The sequence below is a fragment of the Scyliorhinus torazame genome, chromosome 14 (genome assembly GCF_047496885.1).
Source record: "Scyliorhinus torazame isolate Kashiwa2021f chromosome 14, sScyTor2.1, whole genome shotgun sequence".
NCBI classification, from domain to species: domain Eukaryota; kingdom Metazoa; phylum Chordata; class Chondrichthyes; order Carcharhiniformes; family Scyliorhinidae; genus Scyliorhinus; species Scyliorhinus torazame.
In genome coordinates, this window is record NC_092720.1 from 50925876 (window position 1) to 50946613 (window position 20738).

Below are 20738 nucleotides of genomic sequence, written 5' to 3' on the forward strand. Positions count from 1 at the left end.
TGCATTAAATGTCATCTGCCATATGTCCACCTTTTCATAGAAACATAGAAAATAGGAGCAGGAGGAGGCCCTTCGAGCCAGCTCCGCCATTCATTATGATTATGGCTGATCATCCAACTCAGTAGCCCACTTTCCCCCCCATATCCTTTGATTCCCCATTCGTCCCAAATGCTTTATCTAATCCTGTTTGAAAACATACAATGTTTTGGCCTCAACTGTTTCCTGTGGTAACGAATTTCACAGGCTCTGGGTGAAGAAATGGTCTACCCCGTATCCTCAGACTGTGACCCCTGGTTCTGGACACCCCCACCATCGGGAACATCCTTCTTGCATCTACCCTGTCTCGTCCTGTTAGAATTGTATCGGTTTCTATGATATTCCCCCTCATTCATCTGATCTCCAGCGAATACAATCCTAACCGACTCATTTGCTTCTCATATGACAGTCCTGCCATCCCAGGAATCAGTCTGGCAATCCTTCGCTGCACATCCTTTCTCAGAGAAGGAGACCAAAACTGCACACAATATTCCAGGTGTGGCCTTGCCAAGGCCCTGTATAATTGCAGCAAGATATCGCTGCTCCTTACTAAATTCCTCTCGCTATAAAGACCAACGTACCATTTGTCGTTTTTACTACCTGCTGGACCTGCATGCTTACCTTCAGTGACTGGTGTTCGAGGACACCCAGGTCTCATTGCAGCATTCCCTCTCCTAATTTATGGCCATTCAGATTGTCTTCCCGTTTTTGCTACCTAAGTGGATAACATTGCATTTTCCCAAATTATACTGGATCTGCCATTGATTTGCCCACTCACTCGACTTGCCCAAACCACACTGAAGGATCTCTGCATTCTCCTCACAGCTTAGGCTCCCTCACAACTTGGTATTATCTGTAAATTTAGAGATATTATATTTTGTTCCCTCATCTAAATCATTAATATATATTGTGAATAGCGGGGTCCGAGCACCGATCCCTGAGGTACCCCAGTAGTCACTGTCTGCCAATTTGAAAAAGACCCGTTAATTCTAACTCCTTGTTTCCTGCCTGCCAACCAGTTTTCTATCCATCTCAGTACGCTACGCCTAATCCCATGCACTATTCTCTTATGCGGGACTTTGCCAAAAGCCTTCTGAAAGTCCAAATAAACCACATCCACTGACTCCCCCTCATCAACTCTACTAGTTGCATCCTCGAAGAATTCCAGTAGATTTGTAAAGCATGATTTCCCCTTCATAAATCCGTGCTGACTCTGTCCTATCCTGCCACTGTTTCCTAAGCGCTCTGCTATAAAATCTTTGATAATAGAACATAAAACATACAGTGCTGAAAGAGACCATTTGGCCCATCGAGTCTGCACCGATCCACTTAAGCCCTCACTTCCACCCTTTCCCCGTAACACTAAGGGCAATTTATCATAGCCAATCCACCTAACCTGCACATCTTTGGACTGTGGGAGGAAACCGGAGCACCCGGAGGAAACCCACAGACACTGGGAGAACGTGCGGACTCCGCACAGACAGTGACCCAGCAGGGAATCGAACCTGGGACCCTGGAGCTGTGATGCCACGGTGCTAACCACTATGCTACCGTGCTGCCCAAATGGATTCTAGAATTTTCCCCACTACTGCCATCAGGCTTACTGGTCTATAATTCCGTTTCACTTTTGCGCCAGACAGGAATAAACAATCGTTGCAGTTCCCACATGCACTTCTTGAATCTTTTTTTTTTTTAAATATTTTATTGAAAATTTTTGGTCAACCAACACAGTACATTGTGCATCCTTTACACAATATTATAACAACACAAATAACAATGACCTATTTTATAAACAAAACAAAACAAAAAAAATGAATAAATAATAAATAACAAAAATGAAAACTAACCCTAATTGGCAACTGCCTTATCACAAGTAACACTCTCCAAAAATATAATTTAACAGTCCAATATATAATTATCTGTAGCAACGACCTATACATATTATACAGTATATATTAACAACCCTGAGAGTCCTTCTGGTTCCTCCTCCTCCTCACACAATGCCCCCTCCTTCCTGCTTCTCTATTCCCGCCATGATTATCATAGCGCGGGAACCAAGCCCGCGCTTCTCCCTTGGCCCCGCCCCCAATGGCCAACGGCCCATCTCCTCCACCTCCCCTCCTCCCCCCATCACCACCTGTGGAAGAGAGAAAAGTTACCACATCGCAGGATTAGTACATAAAACTCCTCTTTTCCCCCTTTTTAACCCCCCTCTTCGCCCCACCACTTTGTTCAAACGTTCTTTTTAATAACCCGCTCATTCCAGTTTTTCTTCCACAATAAAAGTCCACGCTTCATCCGCCGTCTCAAAGTAGTGGTGCCTCCCTCGATATGTGACCCACAGTCTTGCCGGCTGCAGCATTCCGAATTTTATCTTCTTTTTATGAAGCACCGCCTTCGCCCGATTAAAGCTCGCCCTCCTTCTCGCCACCTCCGCACTCCAGTCTTGATAAACACGGATCACCGCGTTCTCCCATTTACTGCTCCGAGTTTTCTTTGCCCATCTAAGGACCATTTCTCTATCCTTAAAACGGAGGAATCTCACCACTATGGCTCTGGGAATTTCTCCTGCTCTCGGTCCTCGCGCCATCACTCGGTATGCTCCCTCCACCTCCAACGGACCCGCCGGGGCCTCCACTCCCATTAACGAATGCAGCATCGTGAACCACATATGCCCCGACGTCCGCTTCCTCCGCACCTTCAGGAAGACCAAGAATCCTCAGATTGTTCCTCCTTGCGTTGTTCTCCAGTGCCTCCAACCTTTCCACACATCGTTTCTGATGTGCCTCATGCGTCTCCGTCTTCACCACCAGGCCCTGTATGTCGTCCTCATTCTCGGCTGCCTTTGCCTTCACGACCCGAAGCTCCCGCTCCTGGGTCTTTTGTTCCTCCTTTAGCCCTTCGATCGCCTGTAGTATCGGGGCCAACAGCCCTTTCTTCATTTCCTTTTTGAGCTCTTCCACACAGCATTTCAAGAACTCTTGTTGTTCAGGGCCCCATGGTAAACTGCCACCTTCCGACGCCATCTTGGTTTTTGCTTGCCTTCCTTGCCGCTGTTCTAAAGGATCCACTGCAATCCGGCCACTTTCTCCTCCTTTTTTCATCTGTATCCAGGGGGGATTCCCTTCTGGTTTACCGCACAGTGTTTTTAGCCGTCAAAATTGCCGTTGGGGCTCCTATCAAGAGCCCAAAAGTCCGTTTCACCGGGAGCTGCCGAAACGTGCGACTCAGCTGGTCATCGCCGCACCCGGAAGTCCACTTCTTGAATCTTTACCATTGCCTATCCACTGTCATCCCTTTAAGTAATGTTCCCCAATCGATCATAGCCAACTCCCGTCTCATATCATCGTAGTTACCTTTATTAAGATTCAGGACCCTCGTCTCAGAATTAACTACTTCACTCTCCACCTTGATGAAAAAATCTATCATACTATGGTCGTTTTCCACTAACCATTCTGTGTCCTTCTGAAGTTCTACACGTATTCTGACAGTTCACAGTACTAAAAGTTTTGTGTTGTACACAAGTTTTGAAATTTTGACGTGTTCACCATGGTCTAGGTCATTAATATTTATCAAGGAGTACAGGCGTCCTAGCTATGCCCCCTGGGGAACTCTGTTTTAAACATTACTCGAGTCTGAAAAACTACCATTCACCACTAGTTTATCTAGTTACAGACAATTTTCTATCCATGTTGCAGTTCTGAGATAGTCTTTCTGTCTGTGGACTATGGACACGGTACCTGATTAGTAGGTAGGCAGTAGTCATATTTGGTGTCTGCTTAACTCTTGTTTATTAGCACTACATGTAAACATGTTACAGGATAGACATGTTGGTCCTAGGCATGGTGTTCGAACCTTTTTCTCTGAGAGAGAGTCTTAACGCATAATCGACTGATGTCACTATTATCTATGTCGTACATTTGCATATCCCATCTTTTTTATTCATTCACGGGATTTGGATGTTGCTGTCTCGGCCAGAATTTATTGCTAATTGCCCTTGAGAAGGTAGTCGTGGGCTGCCTTCTTGAATCACTGCAGTCCATGTAGTGTAAGTACACCCACAGTACTGTTAGGGAGGGAGTACCAGGATTTTGACCCATTGACAGTGAAGGCACGGTGATATATTTCAAAGTCAGGATATTGAGTAATTTGGAGGGGAACTTCCATGTGGTGTTCCCATGTGTCTGCTGCCCTTGCCCTTCTAGATGGAAGTGGTCAGTGGTTTGGGAGGTGCTGGCTCAGGAGCCTTGATGAATTCCTGCAGTGCATATTGTAGATGGTACACACAGCTGCCATTGTCCATTGATGGAGGGAGTTTGAATGGGGTGCCAATCAAATGGGCTGTGTTGTCCTGAATGGTGTCAAAGCTTTTTGAGTGTTGTTGGAGCTGCACTCTTCTGGAAAAATAGAGAGTATTTCATTACACTCCTAACTTGTGCCATGTCGATGGTGGACAGGCTTTGGGGATTCATGAGGTGCGTTACCCACTGCAGGACTCCGAGCCTTACACCTGCTATTGTAACCACAGTATTTATATCGCTGTCCAGTTCAGTTTCTGATCAATTGTAATCCCCAGGATGTTGATAGTTAGGGATTCAGCAATGGCCATTGAATGTTATGTGCCAATGGTTAGATTAACTCTCGTTGGAGCTGTTCTTTGCCTAGCACTTATGTGGCGCAAATGTTACTTGTCACTTGTCAGTCCAAACCTGTTTATTGTCCAGGTCTTGCTGCAATTGGACATGGACTCCTTAAGTATCTGAGACGCTGTGAATGATTCTGCACATTGTGCAGCCTTCAATGAACATCCCCACTTCGGAACTTCCATTGGAAGGAAGGTCATTGATGAAGCAGCTGTAGGTGGTTGTGCCCAGGACACTATCCTGTGGATCTTCCACTGTGATGTCTTGGAACGGAAATGATTGCCCTCCAACAACCACAGTCATCTTCCTTTGTGCTAGTTATGAGTCCTCCTCCCCGCTGCCGCCAGATGCCCATTTTGCTCAGCCTCTTTGGTCAAATGATTCCTCTGGAGCTCAGCTCTTTTGTCCATGTTTCAACCAAATGTAATGAGGTCAGTAGTTGAGAGACCCTGGTGGTGAGCAGATTTTTGCTCTGTAAATGCTGCTTGATAGCACTGTTAATGTTAGTGGTGTCTGGGACATTATCTGTAGGCATGATTCCATGAGTATGACTGTCAAGCTGTTGCTTGACTAGACTGTGGAGCAGCTCTCCCAATTTTGGTACAAGCTCCCCAGATGGTATAAGGAACGTCAACAGGACTGAGTTTGCCTAAGTTAATTCCAGGTGGTCCATCCAGTGTCATGAAGCAGATGGGTTTTTACGATGTTTCACAATGATTTCATGGTTATCATTAGACTTGTAATTCCAGATTTTTATTGATTAAATTCAAATTCCACAATCTACTATGGGAAACTTCGAATCCGGGTCCCCCGAGCACTACCTTGGGTCTCTTGAGTTACTAGTCCAGTGAACATACCACAACGCCACCACCTCCTCCTCGTTAATCCTTTATATTGCACACACGTTAATCCTTTATATTGCGCACGCACACACACACACACACACACCCAAGTATACATTCCCATCTTTAACAGCAATTTGAAATTATGTCTTTAACTATTTTCATTTCATTTCTGTAGTTCCTTTTTTTTAAAGTATATTTATTCGGACACAACCAAGTTACAAAATAATACCATGCACGCACAAAAAAAAGCGGGGGCGGAAACGGAACAGGGATTCAGTATCGCACCTACACCCCAACTTCTCGGGCAGCTTTCCAAGACACACCAACAAGGGGGAGGTCCAGCCACCAGTCAATAAGGGGAGAATCACACCAACCCCAGGGGAAAATAAAACAGAATATCTACTAAGTACAGCACTCCGCCCATTCCCAAATCTCCATGCAACTGGGGACCAAACCCAGTCTCTCCGAGCACCCTTCACAGGCACCCTCAAAGGGGGGCACCTCTGATCCTCGGGGACAACAGAATACCAGCCACGCTGCCCGGCCTGGCCTGGTCAACAGCATCCAAAAATAAAACTTGTTAATCTTGTCCCTAGGACCTTCCACACAACCACAAAACCCACCCCGCAGAGTCTGCACCTACCTAGGCCCACTAAGCGGAGAAAGGATAATCGCCCTAACCCTAGCCAGAAGGGAATCCCAGTTTGGAAGAACAAGAACCATCGAATCCCCATCAATCGGGCGCCCTGGCAGGTAGGGCTGACCTTCCTTTTCCTTCAACCGGGCCAGACCAGAACCAGGAGCAGTGCAACGCTCACCCAAATGAAAAAAAGGTCAAAACAAAAGAGAGCCCCAGGAACAGGACACCCAACTGACCTAGGGTGACCACTGTCATATAAAATATATCCAGGACCACTCTCATTCCCAATCTTCCGCCGCAAAGATCTAAAGAACAGAAAGAAAAACCCGAAACCCGATTAGCTTTAATTGGGGGGTGTAGTCTCGATCTCAGCGAGGTCGAACTAACCTTACCAAATCCAACCTTATCACCACTCTTCCTGCTCCGAGCTCCACACGTCTTCCTTTTAAACAAGAGTGGATGATAACAAAACGGTACAAACCATCACGCCCATTTTTCACATCCCCTGTAGGAAGAAAGGCAGCATCACAGAAACAACAAAATGATCAACAGAGTGTAATGTTCAGGATAACAGAGGAGCTTCCCGGTCGCAAAAAAGTAAAAGCGAAGGATAAAACGGGACCAATGAGCACCTTTAAGGTTCCCACAAGGATTCCGATATTCGAAGCATGAGACATTGTTTCTTCTGCCATGCCGCCTCACCAACATCCAGGCAGGCACCAACATCCAGGCGGTCGAGAGCCTAGGCCCCAGCCAGGGGGGATGGATCGACCAGATCGGCCATCACCTCCATAAAAATACCTAGCAATTCTTGGAAGTAAGCCCTGACTACCTTCATCGCAGAGCCGAGATTTTCAACAAAGACACCAACTCCGTTAGCAGCCATTATCCGATGTACACAGCACTGCCAAAGCGAAAGCCCACTCAACAGCAAATGAGCCACAGCAAAGAGAGCCCCACCGCAGCCGCCACGAACAAACGAGGATTTCAACATTTGTTCTCGCCTCTTTCTCACAAAGACACCTACCAAACACTTCCCGGAACATAGCACAAGCCATATAACGCAAGAAAAGACAAATATCATATGTGCACTAGGATGAAAAGACGGATTAAAAGATGAGCAGAGCCAGAGCTCGCCAAAATGCAGCCACTCCTGGAAGACTCTGTATTGACATCTAGAGATTAACTAGGCAATACATTGGTAGGTTCAGTGGAACAAAGACCTGAAAGCTACTCAACTACAAGAAACACAGCGGACTCATTGAAACAGACAACAGAGGGGTGGCATGGTGATGCAATGGTTAGTACTGCTGGCTCACACCACTGAGGACCTGGGTTCGATTCCGGCCCTAGGTCACTGTTCGTGTGGAGTTTGCACTCTCTCCGTGTCTGCACGGGTCTCACCCCCACAACCCAAAGATGGCAGGGTGGTGGATTGGCCTCGCTAAATTCCCCTGAATTGGAAAAGAAATTTACAAGAAAATGACAACAGAAACTTCATACGGAACATCTGTCAACTAGAAAGACAAATCATACTCTAGCACTGATGTGGAGATGCCGACATTGGACTGGGGTGGGCACAGTAAGAAGTCTTACAACACCAGGTTAAAGTCCAACAGGTTTGTTTCGAATCACTAGCTTTCGGAGCGCAGCTCCTTCCTCAGTTGAAGCAAGTTTAGTCTCATCCGCAAACTTTAAAACAGTTTCCTGCACACCTCGATCTAGATCATTATATATTAAGTAAGATTAGGCTCCCAATACCAACCCCTGGGGAACACCTCTCCATCCTTCCGCCATTACTCTCTGCTCCCTATTATTCAGCCAATTTTGTATCCACATTTCTACTGTCCCTTTTATTCCATGAGCTATAACTTTTCTCACAAGTCTGCAGTGTGTCACTGCATTAAATGCCTTCTGAAAGTCGAAGTACAGTATGTTAACAGCATCACTCTCATTGACCCATTCTGTTAACTCCTCAAAAAACTCCAAGTTAGTTAAACATCATTTGCCCTTTGGAAATCCATGCTGGCTCTTCCTTATCGACCCACGTTTTTCCACGTGACTAATTCTATCCCAAATCATTATTTCTAGAAGCTTGCCTGCTACTGATGTTAAGCTGACTGCCCTGTAATTGCTGAGGCTATCCCGCCAACCTTTTTTGAACAAGGGCGTAACATTTGCAATTCTCTAATCCTCTGGCACATTCCCTGAGTCTAGAGAAGGTTGGAAGATTATTGCCAGCATCCTCGCAATTTCCATTCTGGCATCCTTCCATACCCTTGGGTATTGATGCATATATAGATATATATATATGCTAAATGGCAAAAATAGCATATTTTAGACAAAACTAAGCAATCCAATTAATTGTCTGTTACATTCAGTGAATGGTAGTGGACAGTTAATCGATTAACAAGAGGAGGAGACTCCACAAATACTTCATCCTCAAATGTTGAAAGAGCCCAGCAGATCAGTGAAACGACAAGGCTGAAGCATTTGCAATCGTCTTCAGCCAGAAATGCCGAGGTGACAAACCATCTCAGCCTCCTACTGCGGTCTCCAACATCACAGATGCTAGACTTCAGCCCGGTCCATTCCCACCATGTGGTACCACAAAATGACTAAATGCACTGGATACGGTAAAGGATATGGACCCTGACAACACAGATGAAGGGTCCCCTTCGACCCGAAATGTCACTTTCTCTCAACAGATGCTGCCTGACCTGCTGAGTATTTGTAGCACCTTTTATTTCCGACTTAAACTATATCACTGTTGCCGGGTCAAAATTGTGGAATGTACTCCTTAACAACACTGTGGGTGCAGTTGCACCACATGGATTGAAATGGTTCAAGAAGACTGCATGCCACCATCTTTTGAAGAGCAGTTAGGGGTGGGCAATAAATGGTGATCTTTCTGGCGATGCTTATCTTCTATGAACAGATTTTTTAAAAAGATGCAGTAGAATTTCTTTTTTAAGTGTAAGGCTAAACGAATAAGCAAACACCTGAAACAAAAACAGGACGCTGGAAATACATACACCTGAGCAAACATCAGAGTTGGTCATAACATTACCTTGGGATTAATAGTAATTGAACTTTTGAAACCTTTGTTCACAAGTCTTTTCATGACTAGAAAAACTAGTGGTTCTTGAACTTGTATAACAGTCATATAACAGGGCGGCACGTTAGCACAGTGGTTAGCACTGTTGCTTCGCAACACCAGGGTCCTAGGTTCTATTCCCGTTTGGGTCACTGCCTGTGCGGAGTCTGCACGTTCTCCCCGTGTCAGCGTGGGTTTCCTCCAGGCGCTCCGGTTTCCTCCCACAAGTCCCGAAAGACGTGCTTGTTAGGTGAATTGGATATTCTGATTTCTCCCTCAGTCTACCCGAACAGGCGCCGGAGTGTGGCGACTAGGGGCTTTTCACAGTAACCTCATTGCAGTGTGACAATAATAGATTATTATATTAATATTTCAGTCAGAAAAGTGGTTGTACAAAGTGTCTGTGAAAGTAGGCATGCTTTCAAAATTCTGTATGTGACTTCCAAAACCAAAATCTATTACTTCAATTTTAATATGAATTCTTTTCTAAAATATTTAGTAATGAATCCCTTTACATATATATTTTGAATTCCCATTGATATTAAGACATAAAGGACCATTTCTTTAATAAAATAATCATTGTAAGATATGTCCTGTTGAGCAAGATCCATCATGGGGCAGGGTTTGATCTGAATTTATATAATACTTCATTGTGAATGCCGACCTCAAAGTTTTTTAAACACCTGCTGTTTGGTCTTTTTAGTCAAGAAGGCTGAGTGAATACAATGAATACAATTTAGCATTTCAATTTTGTTATTTATTGGAAGGCTGTTTTACTGTATTTCAGCCAAGTTATTTAAATTCTAAGTCATGAAATAACGTGCGTTCAACCCAAAGCATGTTTTAGATAATTGCTTAGTGGCCAAACTTTTGGCTCTGGGGGGGTCATGTAGCTATGTGCCATGGTGTGTCCCTGATCAAATAACAGTGCTTTGCAATCTTCCAGGCCCACAAAAATTTAAAAATAAATAAGCCTATAGGAAATGTAAGTGCAAAGAAAAGTGAGTTGCCTGGGCTATTCAAAGCTACCTTGTCAGGGCTCAGTGAATGACGAGGAGATCAACAGACTTCAAGAGGACATAGACTGATAAAATGGACAGATACAGGGCAGATGGAATTTAACATAGTCTTAAATCTGAACAAAGCAAATTAGGGAGCTATCAGGAGGTCAAGTTGGCTAAATTGGATTGGGAAACTAGATTAATAAGTAACATGGCAGACAATGAATAGCAAACAGTTGGAGAATTAATTCAAAATGAATATTGTTTTGGTCCTTGTCCAGACCGCCAAGATTGTTGGTAAGATCCCGTTCGGGATTAATTACATTTTTAAAATAGACAAAGGTTGAGATTTAAGACACTTGCTTAGTGAAGAAAGCCACAAGATCCCATGGGTTTTGAACAAGCAAAAGTAAACTTTACTACGTAAAATCAGAAAGATAAAAAAATTTACAATTTCCTATCTTGTACTCTAATATTCAGCGTTGATGTAAGGTACATATGAATTAATAGACAAACTGGTTGAACACACCACATTGTATTGGCATTTGCCATTTATACTGCAGAGTCCACAAATTTGTCATCAACCCAAACATTTGTCAGTAAACACTGAGTCAATCAATCTCACTGAAATTCTCTCTCTCAAAGGGTTTTCCAATCTTCATCTTTTAAAATCTCGCCTTGGAATTCTCTCCAAAGGTCTCTTCAATGACATTCCAACTCGAAGGACTTTGATCTTGTCTCCCTTGGATTCCCGAGTCTACACTCATACAAAAAATTACAGGCACTATTACAGAACTTCAGCCACATTGAATAGTAGTTAAAGACGATATATAAAAACAAGTTGTCGTTGTTTACACCTTATTTTGCACTGTGGAAAATATTGTTAAAATAAGTTTTTTAAATTATTTATTCAGTGATAGCAATAAACTACATATTCTGACCCTAAAGTTACACAGTGGTTACCACTTGCTTCACAGCGCCAGGGACCCGGGTTCGATTCTTGGCTTGGGTCACTGTCTATGTGGAGTCTGCATGATCTTCCCGTGCCTTCGCGGTTTCCTCCAGGTGCTCTGGTTTCCTCCCACAAGTCCCGAAAGAGGTGCTTGTTAGGTGAATTGGACATTCTGAATTCTCCCTCCGCGAACAGGTGCTGTTGGGTAGCAACTAGGGGATTTTCATAGTACTTCATTGCAATGTTAATGTAAGCCTACTTGTGACACTAATAAAGATTATTATTATGATTATTTCACTACTGATTCAAAGGAGTACCTTTGCCCCAATAACCCGCAGCATGGAGTCACCAACCTTTGACTGCCGTTGGATCTTCAGGGCTTCACCTGATCCTACTTCGATTGTCAGAACTTCTTCCAAGCTCACTTCACTTAAAGTCTGCTATCCGCAACCCTTTCTCTAATTGGAGCCTTTTTCTCTGCACCTTTTTTTCCCTCAACTGAACTAGGGCCTGTCCCTGTCCCCTGTCTTTGTCCCTTACATGGGACTTTCTTTTAGGACCTCTCATTATACCTAACCTCTCCCCTTTTTGGGACCCCTCTCTGTTCCTTGCCTGGGACACTTGCTGGCTATGGTGCGCCGCACCCGGTCACCTGACCCAGGTTTTCGCTCTGTTTCCTTTTGTGCACAAGCATGCTGGGCCCACAGAACGTGGAAATATTGAACTGTGCATGCGCAGCTTGCTCCCAGCTCCGAGATCTGGACGGAGCTGAAGTTCCTGACATTTGCGCTCCACAGGAAGCTTGGTTAGATTTCATAACGGTATGCATTCCCTTACAAAACCAAAACCCCACAAGGAAAAGTGGTCCAACATGGCTTGATTAGAAGTTAAAGATGTTATTGAAGTAAGGGAACGGTTTGTAATGTTGCCAAAAAATACTATGAGCGCAGAGAATTGAAATATTTTGGAATTCAGCAAAGAATGACCAAGTAATTGATGAAGGAATAATTAGAATTTTTTTTAAATTCACTCAAGAAATGGCGATATATTTTGAAGTCAGAGTGGTGAGTGGCTCGGAAGGGAACTTTCCAGGTTTTGGTGTTCCTATATGTCCACTGCCCTTGCCCTTCTAGATGGAAGCGGTCCTGCATTTTGACGGTGTTGTTTCAGAAGCCTTTGTGAGTTCTTGCAGTGCATCTTGTAGATGGTGCAAACTGATCTCATGTCGGTGTTGGAGGGAGTGAATGTTTGTGGATGGGGTACCAGTCCAGTAGGCTGCTTTGTCCTGGATGGTGTTAAGCTTCTGTAGTGTTGTTCGAGCTGCACCCGTCTAGGCAAGTGGAGAATATTCCATTACACTCTTGACTTGTGCGTTGTAAATGATGGACGGGCTTTGGGGAAATCAAGGGATTAGTTACTCACCACAGGATTCCTAGCCTCTGACCTACTCTTGTAGCCACAGTTTTCATGTTGCTAGTCCAGCTCAATTTATGGTCAATGGTAACCCCTAGGATGTTGATAGTGGAAGATTCAACGATGGTTATGTCAATGAATATGAAGGGATGATGTTTGATTCTCTCTTGCTGGAAATGGTCATTGCCTGGGACTTGTGTGGTTCGAATGTTACTTGTCAGTCCAAGCTTGGATATTGTCTTGTTGCATTTGGACATCGAAAAGAGAGTGAACTAGTAAGAGTCATAAAAACATTATAAAAGCTCCCACTGGTAAGTAAAAGGAAGCAATTTGCAAAAGTAAACATGGGTCACTGAGAGGGAGAAACAGGAAATATTACCATTGGGAATAAGGAAGCGATAGTGCAATTAAGCGCATATTTTATATATCTCTTCATATTACAAGACACACAAACATTCCACAAATAGTGGGTAACCCAGGGCCGAGTGAGAAAGAGGAGCTTAAAGAAATGATCAGCAAAGAGACATTTATACTAGATAAATTAATGAGATTGAAAGCTGCAAAATCCCCTGGATCTTATGGCCTACATCCTACGATTTTAAAAGCGGTGGCTACAAAGGTAGTGGATTCCATTGGCTTTGATCTTCCAGAATTTTCTGGATTCTTGAAAGGACCCTGTGGGTTGAAAGATAGGAAATGTAACCCTAGTACTCACAAAAGGAGAGAGAGTGAGAAAACAGGAAATCTTACATCTTAGCCTAACATCAGTAGTAGAGAAAATACTAGAATTTCTTATGGGGGACACACTGACAGATCACTTTGCTCAATTGTATTATGATTTTCTGAGTCCAACATGCATTAATGAAAAGAGAAATCATGCTTGATCCCTCTCCAGCATCTCATCACAGATGCTGTCAGACCTGCTGAGATTGTCCAGAATTTTCTGTTTTTGTTTCAGATTCCAGCATCTGCAGTAATTTGCTTTTATCTCAGTAATGATGACCCTGAAGCTATCATTGCTTGTCATTTTTTTAAAAAAACTGGTTCACTGATGTCCTTTAGGGAAGAAAATTTGCCAACCTTATCTTGACAGTTTTAAGAATAACCTTTTAAAACCTGACATTCGTAACACCTCCCCTCGACTTGTAGACTACACTCTGGTTATTCTTTACGGGTTTGAATATCTTGCACCACCTTCCCAGGAAAGCCCTCTCTCTTCCCCGCACCACCCCTCCATTAAAGACACCGTCTCAAACATAGAACCATAGAATCCCTACACTGCAGAAGGGGCCCATTGAGTCTGCACCAGCCCTCTGAAAGAGGACCCTACCTAGGCCCACTCCCCCACCCTATCCATGTAACCCCATAACCCCATCTAACCTACAGATCTTGGGACACTAAGGGAAATCCACCTAGCCTGCACATCTTTGAATTGTGGGAGGAAACTGGAGCACCCGGAGGTAACCCACGCAGACACGGGAAGAAAGTGCAAACTCCACAGATCATTACCCAAAGCTTGTATTGAACCTGGGTCCCTGGTGCTGTGAGGTAGCAGTGACAACCACTGTGCCACCATGTCGCCCTAGTCTTATAAAATAGCATTGTAATAACCGTCCGATAGAATGGAGGGATGGATAGGTGCATTGTAGACCTTTGATCTATCATGATGGTGCCCATGGTGAGAATATACGAGTTGATCTTATGACGACTCTGATAATCAGTAAAGCTAAATCAACTTGACTCTTCTTTCCTGCAGGATGTCAGCTGTAATGAAATACAGGCATTGCCACCACAGATTGGAAACTTGGAGATTTTAAGGGACCTGAACTTAAGGAGAAATCACTTAGTAACGCTACCAGAAGGTTAGTCTTTTTAGCATTTCTAAATCCGGGTTATACTGCCTAGAACAAAGACGGAAGATGCATTGAAGCACTACAGAGTTTTCTTCCAAGGCATCCACCATCCTGACTTGGAAAAATAGTATAATTCCTTCATTGTCGCTGGAGCAAAATGTTGGAACTCCCTACGTAACTGCACTGTGGGAGTACCTAGACCAAATGGACTTCAGTGGTTCAAGAAGATGACTCACCATCACCTCTCGAGGGAAATGTTTTTTTAAAATGTGTTTGCAGAAGCAGATACAAATGGGGCTTTGAAAAGATTGTGGAATAAACAACTGAAGAGAAAGAAAATGCAGGGCTAGAGGGAAAGGACAGGAGGCTAACTGAGTTGCTGTTACAGGGAGCCAGCCTGGACATGATAGGCTGAATGGCCTCCTTCTGTGCTGTAACTATTTTATGAACTGTGAAAGAAACTCCAGTGTACAAGTAGAACTGCAAAACAATCACAACCACTTAAAATTGGCTGACTCTAAAAGGCAAGGGAATTATTTGCCAACTTCAAGAGTTAATTCTGAATAAAATATTACTGCATATTTACTTGCGCTGTAGATATTCTGGAAAGTTTGTGTAAATCTTAGAAATCTGAAAATATTTTTGCTCATTTTATGTGACTTCTTGCTGAGGCTGGGTGATATGTTGTCATATTCAAATTGACTTCTATGGGCAGCAGTGTTTTCCCAGCAGTTTAGAGCTCAGAACAGGGAAATCACTGGTGTTTATTCACACCGTGAGATTTAATTTCGTCTATTTAAGATCAGTCAAGAAACAAATTGCATTTGGGTTTATAAAACATTTCTAACACTTGACTAGAGGAGGGGTTTGTGAATTCTGAAAAGAAGTTTCTCTGTGGCTACATGTAATATTACATGTCTATTAGTGCTACTTGTGGAAATAAAAAGTGCCAGGACCAAACAAAAAAAGCACGAATAAAAGCTGATGCAATGAACAAAAATAATCTTGTGTTTAAAAAAAAATCAATAAAATATGCAAAGCACACAGCTAAATTTAAATACTGTTGGTTATAATTTAATATTTTCCATGTTAATGTCAACCATTTCCACATGTTACCTTTTGATGTGAAAGAGAATTTGTGTTTTTTGAGAAAAGTATTTTCCACTTGTCAAAATAACTTTCGGTTAGTGATGGGAAATTGACATTTTTTGTTATGGCTGTCTGCATCAGACACTTGCAGGTGATGTTTGTCAGTGGAAAGATATAGAATAAAGTGCTAGTCACTCGCTTCAGTTTTAAAGCATGTTTCACCATCAGCACCGCTGTCCTACTTTCCTTTCTTACAGTTGCCAACCTTCTTCAAGATCAGTCTGATGCAGAGCTATCACTGTTATGGATTTGGATCAAGTTAGGACACTTTTGGGAATATCTGAGCTATGTTCAATATTACCCTTCCAAAAATATAAACTTTCATTTCATCTGGATCCAAACTGAATTTTAATTGCGATACCAGATGTGAAAACAAATTTCAGCAGACTTGGGAACAAGAAACAGCTAACTCAGTTGAGCATAGAATGTAGCAATAACATGTGGGACAGAGGTGACTGGTGGGAGAATAAGGAAATCTGAGGCCTGGGGCTTTGTAATGTCTTCAAGAAGTTGTAGTCTGGTAACTTGGTTGTATTGCTTCAGCTCAGAATACAATTGTTTCTCATCCATTAGAAATGGAGGTTGGGTTGTGCATTCCCATTGAGAATGATGGTTATTAGCTGCAAAGACTGGTCCACAAAGTATTGGAGGGAAAACCCATTGTCAGCAATGTTCAAGAAGTGTGGTGAAGCGTGTCGGATCATGCATTGGGGTCAGATGAGAAAAGTGTTGCTTAAGTAATTGAAAATAAATAGTTTTCCTTGAATTGTTTAATCTTTTGTGTGTTAAATTCATAATTTATAGATGAATTGGGAAGTGGTCATTAGGGATGTGGTGGCTTAGTGGTAATGTACTGGATTAGTAATTCGGAGGCCCTGGCTAATGCTCTGGCAGCTGGAAGAATTTAAATTCCACCAATTTAAAAAAACTGGAATTGAAAGCTAGTCTCAGAAAATATAATTGATGGTCATAATAACCCATCTGGTTCACTAATGTACTTTAAGGAAGAAAATCTGCTGTCCTTACCCGGTGTGGCCTATGTGTGACTCTATGGGCGAAATTCTCCGGAAACGGCGCGATGTCCGCCGACTGGCGCCCAAAACGGCGCAAATCAGACGAGCATCGCGCCGCCCCAAATGTGCGGAATGCTCTGCATCTTTGGGGTCCGAGCCCCAACATTGAGGGGCTAGGCCGGCGCCGGACGAATTTCCGCCCCGCCAGCTGGCGGAAAAGGCCTTTGGTGCCCCGTCAGCTGGCGCGGAAATGACATCTCCGGGCGGCGCATGCGCGGGAGCGTCAGCAGCCGCTGACAACTTCCCACGCATGCGCAGTGGAAGGAGTCTCTTCCGCCTCCGCCATGGTAGAGACCGTGGCGGAGGCGGAAGGGAAAGAGTGCCCCCACGGCACAGGCCCGCCCGCGGATCGGTGGGCCCCGATCGCGGGTCAGGCCACTGTGGGGGCACCCCCCGGGGCCAGATCGCCCCGCGCCCCCCTCAGGATCCCGGAGCCCGCCCGTGCCGCCTTGTCCCGCCGGTAAGGTAGGTGGTTTAATTTATGCCGACGGGGCAGGCCTTTTAGCGGCGGGACTTTGGCCCATCCCGGCCGGAGAATCGAGCGGGGGGGCCCGCCAACCGGCGCGATGCGATTCCCGCCCCCGCCGAATATCCGGTGCCGGAGACTTCGGCAACCGGCGGGAGCGGGATTCACGCCAGCCTCCGGCGATTCTCCGACCCGGCGGGTGTCAGAGAATTTCGCCCCTGATCACAGAAATAGGAAACGGCCAAGTAAGCCACTCCATTCAATGGCAATTAGAAATGGGCAATAAATACTGGCAATGCTCAGATCCCATTAGAAAATTGCAGCTGTAATGTATTCTTTTTGGTGGTGTTACTTTTTTAAAATTCATTCATGGGATGTGTACGTCGCTGGCTGCACATTTATTGCCCTTGAACTGAGTTGTGAACCTGGAGTCACACATAGGCTAGACCAGGTAAGGATGGCAGATTTGCTTCCCTAAAGGACATTAGTGAGCCAGTTAGGTTTTATCGACAATGGTTTGATGGTCATCATTGGACTCTTAATTCCAGATTCGAACCCAAATCTCCAGTGCATTACCCTGGGTCTCTGGATGTTTGGTACAGCAAAAATACCACTGCGCCTCCCCATAGAGATGTTTTGTATATCATGATTGGTAACGAAGAAAATCAACATAATATTTGGCAGCACGGTGGCGCAGTGGTTAGCACTGCTGCTTCACAGCCCAAGGTCCCAAGTTCGAATCCCAGCTCTGCGTCACTGGCACTCCACCGTGTGGAGTTTGCATATTCTCCCCGTGTTTACGTGGGTTTCGCCCCCACAACCCAAAGATGTGCAGGGTAGGTGGATTGGCCACGTTAAATTGCCCCTTAATTGGAAAAAATGAATTGTGTACTCTTTTAAAAAAAAAAAAAAAAAAAATTTTTAATCAACAAAATAATAATGAAAAACTTAATGTAAAATTCAACGAGTGAAAGAATATTGCTCTACTTCATATCAGTCAAGTTCAGTGTTCACAACAAACACTTGAAATTTATTGAGGTGTGTTTTTAAAAATTTTTAAACCCAGTTGATCCATGAATCAGAACAAACGTGTTTTAGAATTGATGAAGTCAACTCGCGACTTGTGCTGAAAGATGTGATTTATCCAGTAATTAAAATTAAGCAAAGTTTATAACAGCAGAACAATAGGAATTTTCTTTTTATAAAAAATATTTTTTATAGTTAATTTGTTTTAAATGTCTTCTAACTGGTGCTATTCAGTAGGAAATCAGTAAGACATAGATTTATACAATATGGATTGAATGGCATTAACTTTTAAATATCATGGTGACCAACTACTACTTGAAGATGAATTGGTACATATTACGATCCCAGACCAGACCCAAACAATGGCTAGGATACTGGACAGAAACCCCAATATTTTAATTTTGTAAGACTGGAGGAAAGGATACCTCTCTCCAGGAGCGATTTCACGCAAAATAGGGATATGGTATATTAAAATGTACTTTAGTACTAACACAATATTAAAATATCTTTTACATGCCACAAGAAGATAGCTTACATTTCTCCTTAAACAATGCTAATCAATACAGTGACACCATAACCCTTAAACGCTCTTTGTTTACACTCAAACAACAAAACATCTCAGATCCCAATCCACTTTTAAATACAGTTAGCAGTCAGAAATACTTGCTGTGGAGAGAAGTCTTGAATACTCCACTTTGAAAAAGAGAGATCTTTTGAGACTGCTTAAAGAAAAAGACTTGGCACCCTGTCAGAATAATACAGAATCTCTGGCTGTATTTCTACACCTTCCAGCCATTACCTAAAACTTTGAAGAAAACTTAAAACCTGACTGCTTCAACACCCTGGCTCCTCCCATTAACTACATTATTTTACTAAACTGAACACAATAGGCGGGATTGTCCATTCCCGCGCCAGTTGGGAGAATCGCCTGGCTCGCCGAATTTTCCCGCAACGCCGGTCCGACGCCCTCCTGCGATTCTCCCAAGCGGCGAGAACGGCCCCGTCGAGTTTCGCGCGGCGCAGGCCGGAGAATCACCCGTGACACCCAAAATGGCGATTCTCCGGCACCCCTGCTATTCTCAGGCCCGGATGGGCCGAGCAGCCAGGCCAAAACGGCGGGTTCCCCCCGGTGCCGTCCACACCTGGTCGCTGCCGGCAGGAACAGCGCGGGAACGCTGGTGGGGGGGGGGCCTCAAATGGGGTCTGGCCCGCGATCGGTGCCCACCGATCGTCGGGCCGTCCTCTCTGAAGGAGGACCTCCTTCCGCAGCTCCGCAAGATCCGTCTGACATCTTCTTGCGGGGTGGACTCGGAGTGGACGGCAACCACGCATGCACGGGTGACGCCAGTTATGCGGTGACCGCCGCGTCATGTATGCGGCGCCGCCTTTACGTGGCGACAAGGCCTGGCGCGTGTAAATGACACGGCCCTGCTCCTAGCCCATTATCGGGCCCTGAATCGGTCAGGATAGGGGCCGTTTCGCGCCGTCGTGAACCTCGACGGCGTGGGCACTTCAGCGCGGGAGTGGAGAATCCTGCCCAATGTCTCTAAATAACCACTCTGCAGGGAACCCTCTTAAAGTCCATTAACCCAAATTTTTGCGATGCATTAGCTGCACCACTGGCTCCAAAAATCCTAGATATCTTGCAAACCATGATTTTTTTAAAACACTACAGCAGCAGTCGTACACACTAACCCAGGCTTTTACCCCTTACTGCACCAAATATATACAATACAATATATTTGAATATCTTACATTCATCACAGTACACAACAGTCTCTTTAGGTCAGCCAATGATCATTCAGAAATTCAATTTTTGAATAATTTGCAAAATCACGCTTTAAGGTTGCCCTGAAGAGCGCTAGATTTACAGAGCACCATATCTTTTGACTGATTGTGTAAGTCAGTGATTAATAGTTTACTACTTTCTTAGAACTTGCAGATTTACCACTAGTGCGATTAGACATCTCCTGTAATAAAGTGACAACAATTCCAGTCTGTTACCGAAATCTGCGACATCTCCAAACAATCATATTGGATAACAATCCTTTACAGTCTCCTCCTGCACAGGTACGTTATTTGTGGTTCTTTTTATTTGTTGATTTTGTATTTCAGTATTATGACTAAATTTTTACTTCACTGCCTAATTGAGATCCTGAGCAATATTCCATTCAAAGCAGTAACATAGTGAGAAATATTTTTGTTATACAAATTGGCCAAGAAAAACGACAGGTCAGAGGATTGGGAGCAGTTTAGAATTCAGCAAAGGAGGACCAAGGGATTGATTAAGAATGGAAAAATAGAGTGCAACAGTAAGCTGGAAGGCGATCAATATTAGTAAGCCTGGTGTTGTAAAACTTCTTATAATATTAGTAAGGAAATGGTGCTGGGGAAATTGATGAGATTGAAGGCTGATAAATCCCAGGAACCTGATAATCAACATCCCAGAATACTTAAGGAAGTGGCTCTAGAAATAGTGGACACATTGGTGGTCATCTACCATGATTCTATAGACTTTGGACCAATTCCAGCGATTGGCTGTCA

At 44.0% G+C, this 20738-nt stretch overlaps 1 protein-coding gene across 1 annotated transcript in view; it reads left to right on the plus strand.

Annotated features, from left to right (window-relative positions):
• The window catches only part of LOC140389720 (DISP complex protein LRCH3-like), a 210817-nt gene that overhangs the window by 83139 nt on the left and 106940 nt on the right, over positions 1 to 20738 (plus strand). The window contains 2 exon segments of the mRNA XM_072474169.1: positions 14384 to 14489; positions 20128 to 20264. Of these exon segments, the coding sequence (XP_072330270.1) occupies positions 14384 to 14489; positions 20128 to 20264 (243 nt within the window).